The 23,879-nt window shown below is 40.1% G+C and overlaps 1 protein-coding gene across 2 annotated transcripts in view; it reads left to right on the top strand.

The window, feature by feature from the left end:
- The first annotated feature begins 8,574 nt into the window (after positions 1 to 8,574).
- Positions 8,575 to 23,879, top strand: part of SVIL (supervillin) — a 79,204-nt gene continuing 63,899 nt past the window's right edge. For both annotated transcript variants that reach the window (XM_080383031.1, XM_080383030.1), the window contains exons 1-3: positions 8,575 to 13,868; positions 16,763 to 16,829; positions 22,082 to 22,173. In XM_080383031.1, coding sequence (XP_080239157.1) covers positions 13,808 to 13,868; positions 16,763 to 16,829; positions 22,082 to 22,173 — 220 coding nt within the window. In that variant the 5' untranslated portion in view covers positions 8,575 to 13,807. The remainder of the gene's footprint in view (positions 13,869 to 16,762; positions 16,830 to 22,081; positions 22,174 to 23,879) is intronic.

Genomic DNA, 23,879 nt, shown 5'->3' with positions numbered 1-23,879 from the left:
AGAAAAAAAATTGTCTATGAACGGGAAACAGTTAAGCCTTTGGATAAGGAAACAAATAAACTGTAAGGTTTCTTTATTGGGGGGCAGAAGGGGGAGATAAAAACAGTTTATCACTAACACAGAGAAACAACTGCTGGACTTCTTAAATAAAACAAGACAGTCATCTACACTGATGTAGATTTCTGGCATTCCTGGTACTGATGCACCTTGGCATCCCTTAGTCTCCACCTTTCTCTTCCGGGCCTTTCTGTTTGGAAGTCATTTTTCAAGATTACTTACCAAGCTGCCTACCTTTTGCTTTTCTTTGCTTCCTGGATACAGGACAAAAAGATAGGATAGGTGAATAAGACTCTTTCAATTAAGAGTTGTGTGTTTATTCTAACAGATTTTCTTACAGTTAATAGATGAAAAATCTTGGTAAAAAGGTTGGTTGGTTGTTGTTGTTTTTTACTGTGAATGCTTTGTAAAATCCAGATTCTCTGCAGATAGTTTTTACCCTTGAAATATCAGAAACTAAATGCTCTCACACTGTTCCTCATAATGACTTGTAAGAAATAAAGATAATTTTTGGCAAACAAAAAGCTCCCAAAAAAGCAACTAGTTGAGAACTTACATATGCCAAACTGTTTAATAGAATACTTTCACACACACCTTTGAGGGAAGAAAGTGAGAATTTGACTATAAAAATGAAATTATGCTTTCCAAGTGAAATCCCTATATAGTGGCCTCTCTAGGAGAAATCCTCTAGTTCTGCTCAGCCTTCATTAAACAGCATTCTAGTGCTCTGTATCTCCTTGGAAGGGATTTTGTTTTTTTACTGCATATTGTGAGCTAATGCAACTCCTGGACTTGCTCCAGTCTGTGCTGTCTTGACATCTAGACTTGGGGTATAAGCTGCTGATTATGGCTTCAAACTTCCCAGGAAACAAAAATAAAGAGCTGAAGAAAATGCTGCAGCATTTCACAGTGATCTCATGCATGGCCACATGCTGTCAGGATGTTGAGGTTTCTTGTACAGAGTTTTAATGCAGGCACACTTTCCATGGGAGTTTAAAATACTGCTGTAGTTTGCCTTAGTAATTTGCAAGCAATACACTTACAAGATAGTCTAAATGCCTTGAATTCTAGCCTTGACTGAGCTTTCTTCTGTTTACTTGACTATTTATGAACTTGAATTTTTTAAATGAAAGCAAGAGATGTGTGTGCTGATGTGCAATACAAATTTTTAAATTGTTTATTTAGAGAAGCTACTGGATTACCTAGCTCTTCCACTGCTTTATTTTATTCAGTTTTTCCATTAGCACTTATAAAAATCAGGTCAGGTGTAGAAAGGCAGTGAGGAAAATAAGCATCTTGGTTGGCCTTCAAAGTGCTTTGTGTGGAGCATTGATATAGAACTTAATAGTAAATGTGCCAGTAGTGCTGGTGTGCCAAAATAAAGTTATCAAATGGCTCCAGAGGAGGGTCCCAGCTGTAGGAGGAAGACTATGTTCATGCCATAAGAATATCTTTTTGCAGACTGTGAGCAGGGCACTGTGCTGATGGTAAACTAGGTGCACTTCAGTGAATTTCTCGTGTACCCATTCTGTACATGTTCTATTAAGGTGCTGAAGCTCATGTACAACTGCCATGTATTACTTGAATTGTGAACTGTGGCTCTAGCCTTAACCGTGGCTGTGAGGATGATGGGGCATTTTAGCAATGAAGCTTCTTTGGGGTCTACGCACCCCCAAATTCGCCAAGGCTTGTGATACCTTATTGCTTCTGAGAACTGCAAGGTCATTGATTTGAAGAGAGTTTGATGTGGGTGCTGAAGAGCAGCCTGGCTGCAGAACTTGCCCTGTTTTCCCGCTGGGTTTTGCAGACCCTCCTGAGCACTGTCCTCCTGCAGCCCTTGAACGTACTGCTGCCTTGTCTGAGCTGTCTGAACCTTGTGCTCAACCCTAAACTGCATTCACGTGTGACAGGCCTCTAGTGACTGAGGATTTTGTAGCATCACCTGGCACAGGGCTGTGTCCCACCGTGTCCTGCTGGCTAAGTGGCATGGTACCGTTCATGTCTGTGACTTCAGTTATAACACACTATTCCTGAGCAGTGGTTTTGCCTCACTTTTAGACAAATACTACTGTAGGTATGTTTTCAAAACCTGGGTTGTAAGGCCTCCCTTGCAAGGACCTAGTCCAACACCCTTTGTGTAACTGGTTGTTAGCACATTGCTGTAATTGCCAATGACCATCAAGACATCTAGGGAGTTCTTCATTCTTTCCAACTCTGATTTGTTCAAGCTGCCTGTCTTTTATCTCTTTTTAAGGGACGTCTCTTTTTTTTCCATTACACATGCCCGGTGCCTCTCTTCAAACAACACAGCATTCCTTTGATGCTATTCATGGGACAAACAAGTTGGCTGATGAAGGGAATTTACCTGCAAAAGAAAAATGTCCGGGATGATCAGCATGTTTACACTATCACCCTCTGTTTGTTGGCCTGCTCCATAGTGTGCTGCTGAAGTTAAGTTTTGTGTGCTCCAGCTTGGTTCAGCTCTCATGAATGCACATACTTAGTTTCCCATGTGCAGATATTGCCTAATAAAGGGGAGAGTAAGTCTGCTAGATTGGACAGCCCTTTACTGAAACCTTGAAAAGGAAACCAAAACCCTGCTCAAGAAAGTGGCCTGGTTTGGAGAGCATGTGGAGTGGAGTCGGTAAAGCGGGCCAGTGGGGTGGGGCTGGGTCTCTAATGCGAAAGTCTGCAGTGGGAGCTGAAGAAGAGCCAGGGGAAAAGTGGACGTAGATTGGAAAACACTGAAGGATACAGGTGTGGTCTGGTTACCCATAGGATGGGGTGCACGAGGAAAGTGCAGGTATGGAGAGTGCAGCAGAAATAAAATGAGAAGGGAGGGACTGGCAAGGATGAGAGCTAGGAGACTAAAAGGAGTAGAGCTAGAATTGGCAGTTCTAGTTTCAGGAAGATGTGTGAACTTTGGGGCAAGTACAGCTGAGCTTCTCTCATACGACAGTAAAAGCTGTTGTGTGGCGGAGCACTCCTCCCCAGCCATCACGTAGCCCCCAAGGCAGGTGTAACCTTGATGCCTGTCCTCTGTACATTCCTGAGGTGGCTCAGGGAAGCTGCACTATAACAAACCTCTCAGCTCCCCAAGCAGCTGCCTTTGTTCTTCCATGTGTAGGCCGTTTTCTCTGCTCACTACATTTTATTTGAACAGTCACAATGTTTTGCTTTTGAGCTTGAGCTGACCATCTGTACACCAGGAGAAGAACTCCTCCCCATTACCTCACTGAAACCTCGTCCATCTTCTCAGCGAATGCGTGCCTGCAGCACGTGATTGTTGATTACGTGGTAGCTGTGTTTCCTCTCGTGACCAAGGGCTGGGGTGGCCGTTGACTCTTGTAAAGTTACTGGAGGAAGTGGCCTGTTTGGGGAAGTGTGTGTGGAAAAAAAATTTCCTCAGCCTTTGTTTAAAGTAACAGTCTGACGTGAGCCATTACACTGTTCTTTAAGCATCACCTTTGATATGCATGGATTTTGCTGAAATTACTTTTATACCCTGTCCTTGAAGAATTCAGTGAGAACTTGGCTCTCTAACTCTGCACCAGTCAGGTATAACTTTGTGTGTGCTTTCTCCTGAGCAATGAAAAAGCCATGCTTCTTTGTGAGGGTGACTTCTCTGCCACTTAGGTGTCCTTATGCATTGAAGATACTCAGAATACAGATAAAAAATGTTAATTCTTTTTTCATTTTTTTCCATCTTTAGCACAGTGGAGGAGATACTGCTGTATTTCTAGCTGTCCCAAAAATTCCTTCCTGAAGCCTGTCTTAAGGAATTCTTAATATCTGTAAGCAAAGATGGAAAATGGAGAAAGACAGTTGTTACTTTACCTCACATTTAAAATGAAAAATGTGAAAGTGGAAAAGATTTTGAAAAATATTTGCTTTTGTGCAGTTACACAAATGGTCCTAAATTAACTGGCGTGAAATAAGCAGTCACTAGTGAGGGTGTCATGGTGGTGGTTTGTTTTTTGTTTTTTTTTTTCCTGGATGTGCCTGAGTTTATTGAGATTCTCCTTTTTAACCAAGAGGACAGACAGTGTTCCCCCTAGTACTTTGAGTTAGTGGGTGTGTGTTTTGAGAGGCTAGAAACAAATGGGTGAACCCATTTCCTAGCAAGTAGTGCAAGACTGATGGGTCTTCTCTTGTCCCAGCCTGGATGTCTGTGAAGCACGACTGACTTCCATAGTTGAGGGTTATCCTGACTCCTTCCTAAACTCTGTTAAGAGTCTCATTTCCAGTGTGTTGTTTAGTTTCCTACAACATTCATTATTGATACAGTGACCCGCATGGATGCAATTCTATGCAACCTGCTGTAGAACCTGCTTTAGCAGGTGGTTGGACTAGGTGATCACCAGGGGTCCCTTCCAACCCTGACAATCCTGTGATATTAGGTAGTCATAAGAACATATTGTGCTGCTGATGTAAGCAAATTGAACACGAAGTGAGCTTATTTTAGGACTACTTGCGTATAATCGTGTCTGACTGGCCCTTTTTTGAATGTGTGTGCCCCATTTCTTTGTATTAACGAAGCATATATTGGGTGAGAATAGACTTTTAGCAGAAAATTAGTTCTGAGCCAAGATCTGTGTGTGCATCTGGGCACAGCTTCAGCCTAAAATGATAATGGCTAAGCTTACAAGCTGTCAGCATGATTCCCAGCTGCATTTTTTTACACGCACTGTTTAGAGTGAGTTGGCCATATATGCTATCTCTTTTAATTATAATAGTGTGAACTCTGGGTTCATTGCAGAAATAGCACATAACTGTGGTAGTTTGGTTTGTTTCAGTGGGGTGATAACCATGGTTTAGTTTTATCCCCTGCGTGTTAAGAGATTTTTCTGGCTGTGAGAATTATTTGGTAAATGTCTCATTATATCTGGTAGTATTAGGTAGGTATTTAAGCCTTACAGGGTGGTGTCATTTTTCTGGAACTATGCAGCTGTGATAGGGAGTTTACAAAACGGAAGAACTACAAGTTTCCAGGGCAATGGACAGGATCCTCGGTTTCCTTTCCAGTGCCCTCCTGTAGACCTGTGTTCTCTGTGCCGGTCCCTGCTGACAGGGGACAGTCTCTACCAGCCCTCCAGCAGCAAGCTCACTGGGGATGCTTCATTCAAGGCAGCAAAGTGCTTAGAAAATTGAATGCCAGTTTTAGAACTATCAGGGTACAAATAACATCTGAACTGGTATTTTACTGTTAAGTGCCAGGCATCGGCAGAATGAAGGACAGAAATGCACTGTCTGTACTGACCTGTAGGGAAGAAGCCAGTCTGAATGACCCCTCGGAGCGGGCTCACAGCAGTTCTGTGGGAGAAGGTGACCTGTGCTGCTCCTCTGTCTGCTGGCTCTAGCCACAGAGTGGTCTTGCAGCTTTCCTTGCAGACAGACTCTGCTGGGAAAGAGGATAGAACGGTGTTCAAATCTAGCATCTTGAATTTACCTCGGGAGAGGTATAAAGGAAAAACTAGCCTGAATCATGAGAGGCTGCGAGCAGCAGAAGCATTTTTTATTTTATTTTTTTTATTGCCAGATAGCTATTTTGGGGAGAGTAAATCGTTACTTTTGAAGCCATCTCTCTGAATTGCAGTGACTCTCAACATATCTGATAAAGAGTGTTAAATAATTGAATAGTAGTGTTCAAATGAGTGTCTGTACCTTGCTTTCATCTAGTTCACTTGGTTCTGGTGGTTGACAGGTACCTGTCTGCAGTCTTGGGGCTGTGAAGGTGGCTGTTTATACCTGTGCTGCTGGCCTACTTTCAAGCAATTCATGCAGTGAGAAACCTGATTATTTTTTTCAGTCTAGTGGTCCTAAAATGTGCTGTGGTGAAAACTGTACCTGAACTCACTCCAGTTTCACCCTGCCTGTGGTAAAACTAAAGTACGTCACCCTCAGCTGCAAGCTGTTGGCTGAGCTTAACCTCTCCTGTAGGAGCAGCCAGAGCTCTTGACCAGTGCCCGTCTGCCGAGATTCCTGCGGTGTGGAAGCGCAGGGATGGCAGAGCAATGGCACAGCAGTTGTGGAAGGCTGGCTGAGCCCCCTCTGCCTGCCAGAGGGGTAGGTAGGCTCTGGCTCCTGCTGTGCTGCTGGCTTGCAAGGTAAACACTGGGTGACCTATAAGCCAGCCAGTCAACTCACACGTGGCCTTATTAGGCAAGCTGTGGCTGTGGTGTCTGGGGACAGAACATGCTGGATGGCGGCGGAAAGCGTGCAGCCCAGAACAGATCCAGCGCAGACCCCAGGAGATACGACCCAGTACTGCGGTGCTGACAGCATGCTGCTGGGGAGCTGCTGCTGTCTGAGCCCAGCTGTCAGAGACTGAACTCTGCTTGGCAAATACCAAGAATTATGCTAGAGATGGTGTAAAAAAAATAAATCCTTTTATGTAAATGTTAATAACTGTAGTTTTCCTTCCTGACATATTTTTCATGTGCTTGGTTAAGGCTTAGGCTGCTGGTTAAGGCTGTCATTCCATATACTGAAACACTTTGCAGTGGCCTTTGCTAAGAAGTATGTTTTCATTCCATGTGCTGCTGCCTGCTTTCTGACACACACCTGAATTAAGAGGGATTAATTTGCTTTTTGTATGACCTCAGGACTTGTTTCTTCTCTCCTCTTGTGCAGTCCTATGCCCTTTATTGGAAGACTGACTGTTACTGGCTAAAGCAATGATCCTGCTCCCAGGAGAAGGGGAATATTGGCACCCGCTGCCTCTGTGCAGACCAGGACTTCAATAAGTTGCTTCATACTCACCTCATAAAAACTGACTTTCACATGGAAGAAGGCTTTTTTTTAAAATAAAATAAAAAAGTCTATGTGTGTGTTTGGTTTTTTGTTTGTTTGGTTATTTTTTTTTTTTCTCCAGTAAAATCCCTGTAGATTTAGATGAGTACAGTGCTATGAAATCTTTCCCGGGCAGCTCTGGGAAAGCTCTTCAGATCTAACTTGTGATTAACTTGCTATTAGTGATTGGTACCCTCCTGAGCACTGGGCATGTTTTTGATTTATGTGGGGGTCCTGGGAGTGTATGAGAGCAATAAAGAGAAAAGGCTGTGACTGCTATGAATTTAAACCTGCTTTCTAGAGAACAAGCTCCAGAACTGCAGTATCACTGTTCTAACCAGATTTTCTTTCCTCATGAATTTTTGCTTAGCCATGCTGGATGCAAATTAAGTCTGATACATGTGCTTTTTCATAGTGACATTATTTTCAGTGGCAGTACTTGTAGTTGAGCTGCCCTACCTTGACCATCAACTCTCGAATAAATTACATGCTTTTTCTTTATTTCTCTTACTAAATATTTAATTTTCTGGGAAAGCATTGCAACATGCTATAAACAGGATGGGAGCTAGGGTCATGGATTTGTTGTCTTGCAAGGTTGCTGTCTGCCTAAGGCTTGAAAATGACAGTTAAATTTCAAGGTAAGTATGCAGGGATATGATGTGGCCTGTGAAATGTTACCATCACAGTGGTAAACAAAATTGATGTTTTCCTTAGATGACTATTGCAAAGAGCCAAATAACTTTGTTATAAATTCTTTCTTGTGGTATGTGTGCCTCCCTCTGCTCCCTTATTGGGCTTTTACACGCATGCAGATAGCAGTGCAGAGTTGTTAAGAGCAGCCAGGAGAAAACTCGGTAGCATGGCTGGGCTTTTTGTGTTGCTTAACTGCATGGGTGCACTCGCTGCTCCAGGCAAGGAAATAACCTTGTGGTGGTTATATTGCACTGTGGAAGAAAGTCTTCCAGAGAGTAAGGAGACCAGAAGTGTCAGAAGATGGGGAAACCCATCCTAGAAACCCTGGCCGCTTGTTTGGAGGACACGAGTTTTGCAGACACTCTCCCCCAAAAGCAGTTTAAGCCCCGAGCTGTTGCAGCAGCAAAGCTCTCATTCACTGCGGTAGTAAAGAAACTGCTGCTTGTGTCATGACTTCAGTGCAGGATGTCCACAGGGCTGTGGCTGACCCTGTGCCTTCATGATCTGAGCTGCAGTTGCTTTACAGTGAGCCATGGTGTGAAATGCTCCGATAATTGTTTTGCTGGGCAAAAACCTGTGCCTTCTCAAAGTCCTTGGGCTGTTTAATCATTTAAATTGTACATACTCCTGGGAGAGAACTTGCTGCCTTATACTTGTTTCCAGCCATTTGCTCAGTCCGTGTCTAACCCTGTTAGACAGTCTGGCCCTGTGCATGCTTGACATCTTCTGTTACCATTTCAGGCCCACAGGTCTGACGCAGTAGGGATAATGTGCCTCGCTGGTGTATCTGATTATCACATGTGAGGGGCTGCATGGCTTTTGAACTTCCTTTAAGGAGTTAGTCTAGACTGATCCTACTCCTAAAGAGGAAAACCTTGAAGATCTTTTAATTATGCTACAGTCTTGCCATACGGTGTTGTGAACAGTGATACGAGATGTAGGAATGTCAGGGGACATTACCTTCATGTTCCTTATTCTGAAAACGTGTTGTGAAAACGTGTTGTGAAAACGTGAAAGATTGAAAGGTACCAAAATCTCCTTTTAGGAGCAATTCATTGTAAAATTAATTACTTGAGCAAGATTTCTTCAAATCTGAAATAATAATCTAGGGACTGGAAGGTGTCTTTTTTTAGTGTGCATGGAAAAATACCTACTGTTCTCACTTTTCCCAGAGCACATGAGTAAATAGCCAGTATAAAAAGACCATCCATTTAATGCATCTGTCATCATGTACTAAAAAACTTAGTCTTCTTTTTAACACTTAATGATCAGGGATTTTTTTATATCTTTGCATATGACCTTTTTTAAACTACAGCACACAGGCAACACTGCTGAAGTTTATCTGAAGACTTGTCCAAAACATAATCAGTAATCAAACAGAAATCTTTTTGCCAGGATCATTATTCGAAAACTGTTGCACAGTGGGAACAGGGGTTAAAAAAACAAAGTGAAAAGGATTATATCTGCTTTCCACTGGAGGGATGATACTATGTCAGTAAACTTTATCCTAGTTTAGAAGTCCATAGGAATGACCTTCATTTATGAAATGAAAATAAACCCACATACATGGGATTTGGATGGAGAAGACAAAACTGAATGGCATTGCCAGCCCAGAATATGTACTGTGTTTGCAAGCTAGGAGTGTGTTAAGTGTTGACTACTGAAGTAATCTTCTGTTAGATTTTTGACCTGTCCTTTAGCTTTGGTCTAAATTATTTCTCAAACACTTTGGCAGAAATTGCTGGAGAGTGGGGGGAAGGGGAAATGAGAAAAAGGAGGCTTTTCTAGTGCCTTGCCACTTACCTTTGGGAACACATGCCTACATGCCAAAAACTGATGAGGTGGCTTGGGGTGGGCGAGTAGCCTGGAGCCTGGCAGGGGAGGTCAGATGGACTAATGGAAGTGAGTGGTCTAGTTTAGTCCTCTCTTAACAACCTTCATTCGTACAATCAACAGCATCTCAGACCTTGGCACAGCTCACTTTGACTTGCTATTGCAAGGGTGCTCTCCTTGTCCAGAAGAAGAGCAGTAGAATAAAATTCATGAGCTCCTTTAGATCTCTGCCCCTGAAGTGCAGATGAAAATATGATTTCATCATCTTTATTTATGCAGCTCATCTCAGTTTTCAGTGCTGCTCAGACTCCTCTTTACCAAACTGACATATTTGCTGAAAGTTTCTTTGCAGTCACTGTGGATCTTTTTCCTCTGCATTCTGGAGGTTTATTTATTTATTTATTTATTTATAGGCTTTCTTCAAACAGCCATCATGGGCGGCTTTGATTTTTGCTTTTACGATAACTGGAAGTCACAACAAAGTATCTAGTTCTCCTTATCACAGAGGAACACTTCTAAATATAAATTCATAAGCCATCAAAATTCAGAAAGAAAAAAGACTTCATCTTGGTGGGACCTAATTCATAATTCCTCAGTGCTTTGGGTTTGGCAGCCCTGTAGGTTGGGAACAGTTTTGCAAGTCGTTTAAACTCCAGCTTTGATTACAGTGATTGGTTTTGCCAGACAAAAGGAAGATATTTTCCTTCTTTTCCTGTGGGAAGCTTCAGAACAACATTTAGCTGCCAGCTGGTCTTTCATGAGCAGTCTCAGATTTGAAATGCATGCATGCTTAACCTCTAGCTCTTTGCCCAGATGACTGCAAAACTTAACTTCCAGCTGGGCTTGCCCCCCTTTCTAACGGCTGAACTGTTGTTCCCTCTTTGTTTGCTTATGTTGGAGGCTGCTAATGCTCAAGAATTAATGATGGCAGAGGAGGACAAGAACATTACTACTGATTTGTAACACAGCCTTGATAATGTAGTTTGGCTGAGCATACTTCTAGGTCCTGGAGACTGGATCTCTTTGAAGGACAAAATATTCTTTCTCCTTCCCTCATCAAGCATTTGGAGATGGATTTCTTTTCTTCTGGAAAACACTTGCTTTTAAACCTGCTGTTTCCAAAAAAGCAGCAAAAAACTAAACCTAAGATTTCTTACACCTGTGCTTGACCCTGCTATGACTTACTGTTTTTACCACAGTGTCTTCTCTACTGCCAAAGCTATTATGAGACAGCACAGAGACCTGTCTTGCAATAGGTGGTTCTTTTTTGATGGAAAGGAGGAAAGGAAGTTGTCAGTTACCTACAGTTACATCTGTCTAACAATGTGTGTGAAGTGCATAAGATTGGTCTAATACCCTAAGGCTCCAGATTCTCATGGCTGAAAGAGTTTTATATTGGAAGCAGCTTTGGCACATACCCCTCATCTTGAAGTGACACTGAACAAACTCTGGTGTCACAGATTCTGCACAGTTTCAGTATTGACAGCAGTGACAGTAATGTGAATTCATAGATACTGTGCACAGAGCAATGAGTGGTGATCACCTTCCAACCTAACATGAAGAGAATTTTAAGCCAAACTGTAGAGTGTTGATAGTTTTGTGTTTTGGTTTGGGTTTTTTTATGGGGTGTTTGTTTTTTTTTGTTTGGTTTGGGGTTTGTTTTCTATTTTTGTTTTGAGAAGACCTTGCTACAGAAGTTTCTTTTCTTTGATATTTTACTGACCTCTATCGTAATTCTCTTTGATCCTGTGAGATGACCCCTGTATTCTTGACCTGCCAGCTGTAAATAGTAGGGAAATGAGTCCTACTTGCAGCAAAGCTTATCACAAGTATTCCTTCCCAGTTGGTAGCCAGAACTGTTGGAGAAACTGGTTTCTTATTGTATTCTGTGAGTAGAATTTGAACAGTACAAGCAAGCACCCATTTAAAATATACACATTTGTGAAAGGCGTTCTAGATTCTGTCTTTCTGCAGCTGTGTGTGCTGTACCTCATTTACCCAGAGGATGCAGAGGACAAAATGTTGGAAATTATGTACAGCAGAGGAATGTTGGAGTCTGACCCCTCCCTCCATAAATACAAACACACACCTCCTCTCTGTGATATGGGACATTGCCAGACATGGGGATGACAGTCAAGCTGAGCTCCTCCTTTGTTAGCTGGAAGGGTTGATCCCTTTCCTGATCATAGAATCCTGTGCCTTTTCCTTCGTTCTGGCACCTCCTGAAGAGCATACCCAGAAAAAATAAAAGGGAGTATTTACTGCCAGTTTAGTCATCTGACTGGGTCACTAGGGGAGTGGGACCCAGCAGAGATCCTGCGGAGAAAAACTGGTAGGACTCTGGTTCTTGGCAGCCATGAGCTATTGCATCAGCTCAGCTGTCAAGTCTAACTTCTCTTTCAGGCTTGCTAAAGACTCTAGCCATGGGATTTATCAAATGAGTATTATTTATCTGTTCTTTATGGGAAACAGTTTCCTTACTGTGTACCAGATGGGTACAGGTGCTTAAAAATGTTCCGGGTAGTAATACTCCTATTCACAAGATCAAGTAAGCAGTCTTCACACAAGCAGGATTTGGAAATGAGACACCTTTACAAAACTGGATGTCTCTTTTATTCATATACCCACACAGATACTGGTCCAGAACATCCCCATTAGCTGCTACCAGGCAGCTTCTTTGTTATTTCTACACTGTCTCATTTTTGTTTGTTAAGCACATCTGCACTTATGTCTAGGCCATAAAGTGGATTTTCAGGTTAATGGCAGGTTTGGACCAGTGTCGACAGAATGTATTTTTTGTTACTGCTTTTATAGATATTAGGCTCAAGTACATGTAGGCCTTCACACCTGGCCAAGGCAGCGTAGCGGTCTTTCGTTTGTGTTCTATGGGTGGTGGTGTGAAGAGGTTTAGAATTCAATGCGAGAGCCAGTAAGGTTACAGGCAAAGAAAAAAACGTGGTACGTACTATCAAATATTTCTGAGTCAGAGACTTGAATGCCATGTTTCTTGTGTTGGGTGACTCTCGTGGTGACTCTTGTTCTAGGGAGCTCTGGACTGTTGAATCAGCTAATAAAAGGTGCTTCAGTTAAGGTGACTGCAGTGTTATTCATGGTTAAAAATGAATAAATGAATACAAATAGCACGGCCATTAGACAAGATGGAGCACATACTCTTCTATCCATTGCAAGAACATGTTAGCATGAAAAACAGTGTTTTGATGACCTAGACAGGCTAAATACAACTTCATGGCGAGCCAACAGAATTTAATAGATTTTTGATAGATTGTATTTTTCTCTTGTGGTTAAGCAGTCTCTTTCACAGCATCATTGCTTACCTTTTGCCACTACATAGAGCTTCCCAGCATGGATCAGGGTCCTGTTGTACCAAATATCATAAAAACGGATAAGAAAAGACAGGAACTGCAGTCTTGTGTTTCTAGGCTGTCTTTTCATGGTCCTGGCAACCCCAGCCTTGTGGTGAGTTTTCTACTGATACTAGTTGAAATGGTTTTGAAGGGAAGAAGTCTGTTGGAGGGAAGCTAGTAGGCAGTTACTGCCTTTGGTTGGATGGGGTTAAGTGTGTGTTTCAGTCACATATTTAATGCTTCTATGTGTGCTGAATGACCAGGTAGTTTAGTTTAGTGTGGAAGACTGCGCCAGGGTTATTGCACCATTTCAAACAAATATGATCAGATTTTCAAAATTAACTATAAAGGGTTCCAACTCTTAAATCCAAAATCCATCAAAAATAAAAGAATATGGTAGCTAGACAATACTTCTGTACAATTTTACACCTTCTGTCTCAAATTAAAATATTTGGAGCTGTGGTGTCTGTTCCTAAATCCCCACCCCCACCAGTAATTTTGTTCATATGTTATCCATAAATCTTGTCTGTTCTAAGTGTTCCAACTAACAGTTAGGCAAAGCGTTTAGCATAATGATATGATTAACAGAGTCCATTTTTTTGGCAGCCTCAATGCTGTTTTTCTGAAGCAAGCATTGCAGTTTATCCTGATTAGAGATACGAAGGAATTCTTCTTCTTCTTGGAGGTTTTTTTTCCTTTTTTCTTTTTTCTTCTGTAGTATGAGGATTTAGGGGTTCTGCATTCATTTTTCAGGCGTATTTTGTGTGATTTGGCTGGATCTTTGAAGTGGTAATATTATAAATCTCCCAATCACCATTGCCCAATCTGTTTTAGTATTCAAGTGCCTAATTTCTGTTTGTAATCTGATTACTGGCTTGAGCTGCTCCAGCTTGCAGCCTATTGCTATGCATTTACTGTACTCCCTAGGATGCGATAGCCTGACAGCTCCAGTCCTGTGCTATGAAAAATCTCTATGCGATATTGCTAAGACAGGCCTAGGGCTGTGGCTGGTTGAGAATTAGCTGCTATTGTAGTTTCTCTTTGCTGAATCCTTTGTTTGTGCAACCATGTTCAGAAATCCTTGGATCTCCAGCTATTTGGGAAATGTTAAATACTCTGAGGAGCAAGGTAAGAGTTCCAAGTAGATAGGAGAAAATGCAGTTCATTTGTGTGTGTTTAATCTTTCTTGTATATATGTGTGCATGTGTAAATATTGTTTGACTGGATCTTTCTGCAGCTACATTAGCTACTTTAGCAATTAGTATGCAGTTAGTCACCTAGGCTATTTCTTTATTTCCTAAAGGACACTTTTGAAAGATCCGATTAGATGGATCTTTTAATTAGCTTAACTTGCCACCGACTTAGGGCCTTTAAATATACTAAGTAAGACTGGAAGGTTGCATCTACTTTTTTTTATTAAAATTCAGCATTTTTGATTTCCTGTGTATTAAATTATTGGTAGTGGTTTTATCTGGTAGTTTGTACCCAAGAGGGAGGGGGACTAGACTGAACAAATGGTTAAACTTGTGAGCAAGTTTGATTTACACTTCAGTAAATATACTCTTGGTTTTAAATACAAATATTTAAAATTGTTTTAATGTGGTTATGAGCATGTTTAGAATTCCTCAGTGAAAGAAGGAACAAAATGCTGTTGCAAAGATTTTCCTTCTGTGTATTAGGTACTGCGAGGGTGGATTTTTTTCTTTAAATTAACCATTGAATTAAGACTGTGTTAAACTGATGTTTCTTTTGTAGGCATATTTATTTTCTTTTGAAGCAGAGTTGTTTTACTTTTTCTCCTGTGTTTGTATTTCATTTTAAAACTTCCATATTGTAGTAAGTTTTATTGAACTTTAATCCTCCTACATGGGGTTAAATTTGAACAGGAGGAAATACATAAAATATCAAAATAATATAACAGTATAATTGGGGGGGGGGATGGGGGGTGGAAATTTTCCCTGTGAAATATAGCAAAGGTTTAAGATGTTTTTGAGGTATTATAGATGTCATATGTTTGAATGTTACTGAATGTGTTTAATGGGTAGCAAGAGCCAGACTAGCTTGTGTGCCCCCTCTTAGCAGCCCTTCTCCCTCCCATCTCCCAAGCAAATCAATGAAAGCTACTTTCTTCCCTTCCAATATCCCCTCTCCAGTTTTGCCTAGGGTAGGGAGAATTTCTCTGTGGTCTACGTGTGGTTTTCATGGTGGACAGCTGTTTTAGTGCCAAAACCTATAGGATGGGTTATATCCTGTTACAACAGCTATAAATTTAAGATATGTCTGGTTCTGATTAGCTAAACTGATACTGAGCTGGGCTTTTTAAGTTACTGCATACTCTTCTCACAGTAATGTAAATCTAGCCTTTTTAGAGGATACTTATGGCATGGAATATTCTTTTTAATGTTGTAGTGTAAAATATAATACTTTCTATACCATTCATACTGTTTTTCTTATAATGCTCTATTTTTGTCTAACAAGATGTTTCTTTGTCATCTGCGTGCTTTATTCTCCATTTACTTGGAAAGAGAAAATGAATGTTAACAAAAACAGGGAAAAGTTGCCTATTAAAGTTGAAGAATGCTATTAGCAAAGCTGCTTGAAATCTGCACTGTCTTGAAGCAGATGACTAAAATATGCCTTTTTGCACATTTTAAGCCACTTTATCAAGCTGGTTTTTTGTTTTGTTGGTTTTTTCTCTTCTCTTCTCCTAAATCTGCATACCTGCAGAGGTGGTAGAAAGAAGTGGAAGAGGGGAGGAGGGTGAAAATTTTTCAAAGGCATAGACAAGAGATACACTCTCTAAGTTAAGACCCATGTCGTCAGCTATAATTTTCATTAAACCTTTTCTGCAAAAATAAAGAAACATCCTACCTAGACTTTAAAATACTTTGTATTAGCAAAACGGCCTTTGAAATATTTAAATCTCAGCTCTGAGGTAGAGTAAAAGGGGTGTAGCTGCTTTTGAATTGTTCTAAAGTACAGGTTGTGTAATATTCAGGTCTGTCTTTCAAAAATAAAATGAATACTGCATCAGTGACCAATTGTTTCTTAACTTAGGGTCTTGGGATATTAGAGTTAACACAGATGAGGATGGAAGGCCATTTTCCCATCGGAAGTAAATTATTAGTAGCTTCATGTGTTTTTCAACAGCAGTCACAGAGCAGGTACTCCCCTGCTTCCTGGCTAGGAGTTCGCTAATGTCTCTTAATAGCATCCTCATTGTTGAATGGAGGGAGCTGGTGCATGGAGCACTGGTCCCCCTTGCCACTGGTCATCATTTAAGTCCTCTGATGATGCTCTTCACTGCAGAAATGAAAAAGTTAAATTGGGGGGAGATATGGGCTTGTTATGGTTCACAAAGCTTTGGGAACCTAGTAACTTTGTAATACATGCTTTTTGAATATAAGGCTGCATCTCACACAGATGTGTAAACACGTGTTCCTCTCTGAAGGAGAAGGTAAGCATGTTCAGGCTATTCAGAAAAAAAAATTGGAACTTCCAAATAGTAGAAAACCTTCAGAAATATTTCGGTCTTGCATGGTGTAATACTGTTGTTGCAACAGATCCTTAGCTGGACCTCTCAGACTTCTGCAGTGAATATGCAGTTTTTATAGTGTTGCTAGGCTTCAGCCAAAAAGGCTCTTACTGTTTGCAGCGTTTCACATTTGCAGAGTGCTTCATAAACATGTCTGCTGCCTGTTTTATAAGCTGGGAAACCGAGTCAAGGAGTTTAAATGATACTGCAGTGCTGTACCATGAATACTGGGATTAGAACGTGGCAGTTCCATAAAGTGTTGATGCTTTTGATTTACTTATCAAGTTTACTTATATACTCATTTTTGCAAGACTTTGGTTTATCACCATCTTGGATGTGACAGCTTATGCTCCTTTGACTAGAAGGAAGTCCTTTGTATGGTCTTTTTCAGTGAAAAAGAACAATGATTGGAGACTACAACCTAGCTTCCTAAAAGTTTCTCTATTGAAGCATGTTCACTATGGTGTGTTTTCTTTTCGTTTCACAGATTTTGACAAAGAAAACTCAGTCAGATTTAAACCTTCACGATTGCTCCAAAGAAAGGGAGCATTAAGGTAAGGTCAAGTTTTTCTTGCCCAGTGAGGATGACTGGTTGCACGATTGTAACTTGCAGTTATTGCTTGAATCTGATTATTCTTTTGTCAGGGCAAATTATTATTGGTCCTCTTGCAGGACCAAGCTTTTGCATAAAGCAGATGCTCTGAACAGGTATTGAAAACACTTAACTGCCTCCGAAGTGATGTGAAAATTTTTAGCTGGCATTGCTAAGGGAAAAGTCTTACTCTGCACTGAGCCTCCTGCCACTGCAATGCCCCTTTTTCTTTGCATGGCACAAACACAGTACAGACATCTAGTGAACCGGCTTGGAAAACTGGTCTGTCTAAAAAAGAAGGTGGCTGAAGTGGGTGAATTAATCATACAGCCATACAGAGAGCTTTGTCAGCACATGGGAGGGGGATGCTGCAGAGATGAATGGAGAGGTGATGCTGCTTCCTTGCAGGGCCATGCTACCTCGTGCCTGCAGTCTTAGGGCACAGTTCCACAAGGCTGAGTCAGGGGATACAGTTCAAAGTTAAGCAAGGTGGTAGGTCACATTCCCTCTCTCTTCCCATCCTCACTCTGACTGCTTTTGGTGTCCACCTTTGCTCTTGCTGGACTCATTCATAACAGTGCAGAGAGGAGGTCAGGGAGTTGGGAATTGACTTCTGCCCCAGCAACCAGCTGTTTTGTTGGCTCAGCTGCACAGGAATACACCACCTTTAGGCACCCAGGCTTATGTGTGCAAGCATCTTTTCAGTCAACGCACACCATCTGGAGTGCACCTGATTCCATATAATATTGTTTTTTAGAGATGGAAGGAATTAGGTGTACAAGATGCATTGTGTTATGGAAGGCAAGTAGTGGAAGGTAGAAGTGGGAGTAGAAGAGAAGGATATGACTGTAGAACAGACCTTTTACATAACAGTCCAGGGAAGGAAATACTCCTTGGAAGTAGAAAAAGAGAAGAAAAATGAATGCCAATCATCTAGCTGGCAGGTATAAAAGCAGATTTTCATGCATGTGTTTCAATCACGAAATCTCAGTGTATCCCATAGCTTTAATCCAGGTGGCAAGGTAGTGTGATCAGTGGCATTCGGATCAAACTTGTGCTTGCTTTTGGGCATGTAACTAGGTTAGTGGGGCAGCTATTTAGAAATTGTATGCTGCTGCTGCAGCAGCAGATGAAGTTTTCATCTTGGAATCCCTGATGTATAGAAGCAGCCCGCACTTACCTGGGAAGTTGCAAGAGCAGTATAACTACTGAGACTGTCAAATACTTTACTAATGTCACATTACACATTGTTTTTAACGAAAAACTGTTGAGACTGTGAAATATTGTTGCCTGTGTTTTAATAGGAATCATATGAATTCCTGAACATTGGAGAGTATAATGGGTTTGTTGGGAACCTGAGACCAAACCACACATAAATCCTACATGAAACAAACTCATGGGACCTCATGCTGTTGATTGCATTTCATAAACCATGATCATAGGCTAAATTTCAGGCAAGCAAAGGAGAAATTCCTCTTGCAGTATCCAGATTTAACAGGGACTTCAAAAAGAAAGAGTTCTTGCAAACTGCTAAATTCTTTCATTCATTTAGAGAAACCTATATATGCCTTAAATTGTTCGAATAATGAATGTGCATAGCCTACCTATTATGTGCAGAGATTTCTGGTGCTGCTTCTCAGAATCTGCACCTAAATTTATAGCATGATTTCAGAAATTAAGAAAAGTAAAGGTGAGTAGATGTAGTAGATGTAGTTCTATAACAGGATTGCGGATGAGTTTGGAAGTACAGTGTACTTGGCATCCAAGTCTGACAGTCACACCCTGCTTAAGTCACTAAATTGATGATGCAGCTGCTTCTTTAGCAGAGAAACTAATAAAGCAGGGAGACATCTGGATAGATCCCTTTGAGTGAAAAGGGAAGTCTTGGTGAGGAATTACTTACAACTGTATGTTGTGGGGTTTTTTTAAAGCCTTATGAGTAGTGTCCTGTAATACTTTTTTTAAAAAAATAATTTTTACTATTTGGAATTGCTTGAACAACCTTCTGACTCAATTTAGATTCCTAATGAATGTTCTTATTGAATACTGTGACATGTCCTAAATATGTCTACTTTCATTTTTAGAACTAATTTTATATATGTATCTATAAATACCCAATTGTTGGCTTGACTGTATCATCTTCAGAGCAGTGGTCTGTCTCTGAATCCTCTGTGCAAGTGAAAGCAATGTAATTGATACATCAGTTTAAAACAATTTGTGTTTCTATTTTTATTATTTTTTTATTTATTTATTATCTTATTTAAAACAAGCAATGCCATCTGCAGCTTTGCAAGAGAAAGCAAAAACACTCCTGAAGAGGAAAAACTCCTCCATTGTGGATAAAATAGTCATGATATGAAAATAATTAATCATTTAAAAATAAACAAGAAAATAAAAGTTTACAGTCTGTCCAGAAGGAAATGGAAAATGACGAGCGTAAGGGAAACTGGGAAGGAACTTTCACAAAGCAGATAGCCTGTGATGCTCTGTAGCCCACTGAGGGTTAAGCTTAAAAAGTTTGTGGTTATTAAAAGAATTTTAATGAAATCTGCCGGTGAGCAAAGCTTGGAACCCACCCTCAGTACAAAGGAGGAGGGAGCTCATATACAGGAAGAACTGGATGACCTTGAGGAGTAATAGAAAAAGGATGTAATGTAATAATACTAAGTGCACAGTTGTGCATTGGGGGCTGATAAATTTTTCTGTCACTTGCAACTGATGAAAGCAAAGCCTTGGCATATTAGTTTCTCGTGCAGGATTGAGCAAGCAATAATAGTGTAGATATAAAAATAAAAATGTATTATAGATCCTGGCATTCATCTGGCTAATCATATAATAATGTCTTCTCTTTTAAAATTCCTATTTTTATGAGACACTGCTAAGACCCAGGTCTGGCATGAAGACTGTCCAATTCTAGTCACCGTATACAAAAACATGACCTAAAACTGGAATAGGTAGAGAACATTTTTACAGATAACCAATGAAACTGAGAGCCTGTCTTGAGGAGCTGAGTAGATGTGGAAAACTTCTATTAAGAAAAATAAGGTAACCAACGACACAGCAAATGAATGGAAACAGAGGGAAAGACGTTTAGACTGGGTTTAGAGGGTCTCTGGCTTCAGAGTCCCTGGAACTCCCTGGAGTTTGGAGGAAGGGGCAGGAGCGAACCGAACTAGTTTACAGTATGTAAAAGTTTGTTGAGGATCCACAAGCAATCCAATCATACAACTCTTTTCAGAACCAGTGGGCTAGTGTCAGTTCTGATTCTGTATGATTTTACCTTTGGAACTTTGTGTGGGACTGAGGCATAGTTGTGGTTGTTAGTGCACAGTTAATGAAAGATTTTGCTGTATGAACGAATGTGTTTCCATACAGAATTCCATGTTTATGGAAACTTAAGGTACCGCGCTGTCACAAGCATTATGGAAGCAATTGGAGATGCTGCTAGATAAAGCCCAGGTATTCAAAAATCGTGAGCTGGGTCCCTCAGTGCTTTTGAGACAAGTCTTAAGTAATCAAATTGATTTGACAGAATACATTTTGGGTTTGATTTATAGCCTTAGGCCAATATTATTCACGTTTTTCAAACTCATCCATAGCCAAAAGGAGTAGAAACTGCTTTCAAATGGAAACTGGGAATCTCTCCACCTAGGGGTTCTCCAGAAGCTGTGTCTGTAAGAAAGGAACATATTGTGAGGCTAATAAGAATCAGGAGTGTTGGCAGTGTGGGTTAGGCATATAGAAACATGCGGTTAACTGTCTGAGTCTCTGCTTAGTCTCAGATGATACACGTACTCATTTGCTTGTGGCTTCTGTGTGCTGTTTTTTAATTTTATTTTGGTTTTTGTTTAGTTTTGTCCAAGTGTTTTTACCCTGTAAGGATACACAGTTTTCTGTAATGGACAGCTTATCGCAGCTCTTCATCTTCTCCCTTCTATTTTCTGTAGTGGCTAACATTGCTTTTCTTGGCAGTACTTGGAATAATATCTGTAAGTGCAGTTGTTGGAGACAATTAGGAGCAGGTGGCATGGTGCCTCAATGTGACACAGCCTAATTTCTTTATTGTCATTGGAAGAATTTTATTCTCTCTTCAGTGTCTTACAAAGGAGTATTATCTATAAATGATAAAGAAGCAAATACTTCTTGGAGTTCATGTAAAAAGTTATTAGTCATTACATGTTACATTTCTCATTGAAAAGTTTTTGTACTGGAATAGTGAATACAGAATTTAAAAAAAAAATTTTTTTTTTTCATTTCTAACTAAATATCCTTGATGAAAGGGTATTCGTTTATTTAAAAAGCCATTTTAAAACTATACTGAGGAAGGATTTTCCAGCAGGAAGGCTGTGCAATTTGTCTTACCAAAATATGACAGTAAATGATACGGCACATCATTACCATGGCAAAATGAAGAGCCTGGGATCACTGTGGGATTTTGTATCTGTTACACCTGTCCACACAGTTTACTAAAGGTTTTAAGACTAGTATAAGTTTTCTTATGCCTGGTTGGGATAGTTTAGAAGTCATAATGGCAGAATACAGCAGTTCTCTCTATTTTTAATAATTGGAGAGAAAAAAATCTCACTCTGTTTTACCCAAAAGGAGGAATACTTCCTCTAAAAAAGTCTTTGTAGACAGTAGCTACCTTAGACCATTACGACACCTACATTTTACAGTTAAAATTTGTATATTTAATGAACACATTTAAAGAAATGTTTTGTTTCATCTAAATGGACATTTTTGCTGTTTTGAAAAGACAAGATATAAAACTAAATGATCTGCTGCTCATATTAGTGTATTACAAGCCATATAAGATCCAGACATCAATGCAGTAACAACAATAGGGCAGTCATGCATAAGGCTTCTAGGTGGAATGAACATGCAGTACTGCGTTTGATGAAATATGTTTAAATATTTATGAAGAATCATTCAGTATAGACAATTTCAAATGTAGTTGCTAGTAGAGCATTTTGAAGGCAGTCTCCAGTCACTATTTTAATGTAAAAATGTGTCACAGTCTGTTCCAAACAAGTTTCAAATTATGTTCAGTTTGGCTTTGTGAGTTTCTTGGGGTTATTTCTTATTTTGTTCTTATGGAAAATATTTTCTTTGGTATCTCTGTTACACTATCTTGCAGTAAATTGGTTACATCTTGGGTTTATTTGATTTGTAGCAGAAACATCCACAGTTCTGTAAACCAGATGTTGCTTTCAGTTTTCAGAAGGAATTCTCATTTGAAGATAAAGAAGAACTTGCAAACAGCACAAAGGATATCGATGCTAATCTCTTAGCAGTACTTCCAAAAGGTAGGTAAGGGAGACACATTATGAACACAAGTGGTAATTTAACAGCATGTGAAGTTTAGTCTATCGAAGCGCAAGGCACAGTTAAGATCACTTAGGCACGGGTGTTTTGTAAATGAGTTTTCTTTTCCCTGTGAAGTATGCATAGGGGATAAAACGGGATTAACCAATGCTCTTTTACAAGGCCTTTTTGCATCCCTGCTTCATAAAGTGCAGCTTTGTTTACTTAGTTTTCAATAGGTTAAGATTAGTTGAAATTCAGAACTTGAGAGCGGTTTCTTTGTATAGTTAGATTAGTACTGATTTCAAGTGTACTAACTTGGCTTGTAGTCATAGCTTTTTCCATTCCCCTTCAGTGGCTGGGAGAATCACTGTGCTTGTGTTGCTGACTACACACTGAATTTTAATCTTGCATGCTAAAGGACTTGCAGTAGATATGGGGTTTGGGAATTTTTTTTCTTTAAACTTTTGTCTTAGTCTGAATGACTTATGAAGAAAACAGAAGTTCTGTCTCTTATCTTTTGACACAGTTCAGGTAGAGGTGACAATTAATTCTCCTGAATTATTTAGAAGAGATCACAGTCTGCTAGGAAATAGCTCTTGACCAGTAAAGGGGGACATTTTGACATAAGATCAACATGTAACTGGCATAAATATGTTCCTTTCACTCAGAGATGCTGTGAATCTCAGAACTTCGATTAAAAATCTAACGGTATTTGCCCTTTTCAGACAAACTACAAGGCTAGGTGCACTAATCTCAGCGTAAAGGAACTGGCTTGCTCTTTTAATGTCATTTGTTGCAAAGTTCCTTTAGAAAGGAGCTTTCTTCCAGTATAACACTTAAGTGATATTTGATGTGCTTTTTAAAAAATATAATCATTACAGATGTTCAAAGAGACTTGATTGACATAATGATGGGATAGAGTAATTTATACAATACAGATGCCCTGAGAACACCCTGATAGTCATGCTGGCCAACAACTTAATTGCAAGAGCCTTCACTTGAAAAACCTTCTTTGTAAGTTTCTTCTCAGTGAATGAATTCCTTTCCCAGATGTCTCTATTTCCTAAGAAATTATTCTCTCAATAAAGGCATCAGATTTGGTGTGTACCAAACTTAAGAAAAAATCAGCAGTGGGAGCTGATGGTTACATTCTGAGCGACTACTTAAGGCCAAACGCTTTCTGAAAATCCAGGTTATTTGTCCCATCCAGGGCCTAACTTCGATCCAGATTTGCACATGTTGGAAAACTGGAGGATTATATTTAATTCTCAACTGATACAGACTGAACTGAAGTTCAAAGAGTCTAGTTGAAGTCTCACACATTGCTGCCTGCAGTTAAGTATTTGACATTTAGTATGCCTCTGCTAGCACAAAGAAAAGATAAATGCTTCTCTAAGTTGGTTTGCAGACTATCATCTTTCTAGGTGAGAAGAGGAGGTAGGGACAAGGCTGGTAGGCTTCACTATTGCATTAAATTTTCCTCAAAATGAAAATGTATATACCTGCGTTGCAATGGTTATTTACTAGCTCTGAGAAATTAAGCCTCTGGCAGGTAAACTTCTGATCCACATCTATACAGGCTTCACAATTTTATGTGTTCACTCTCTAGTAGGGACTTTTGGAAGGCTTGATTTAGTTTTTACAGCTTCTGTATTTTAAAAATAAAACTGCTGTCACATGCCTGCAACTTTATCCACATGTTTCC

This window comes from Falco punctatus (genome assembly GCF_963210335.1).
Source record: "Falco punctatus genome assembly, chromosome: 4".
Classification (NCBI taxonomy): domain Eukaryota; kingdom Metazoa; phylum Chordata; class Aves; order Falconiformes; family Falconidae; genus Falco; species Falco punctatus.
Note: the sequence above shows the minus strand (reverse complement) of the source record. Positions and strands in the feature narration are given on the sequence as shown.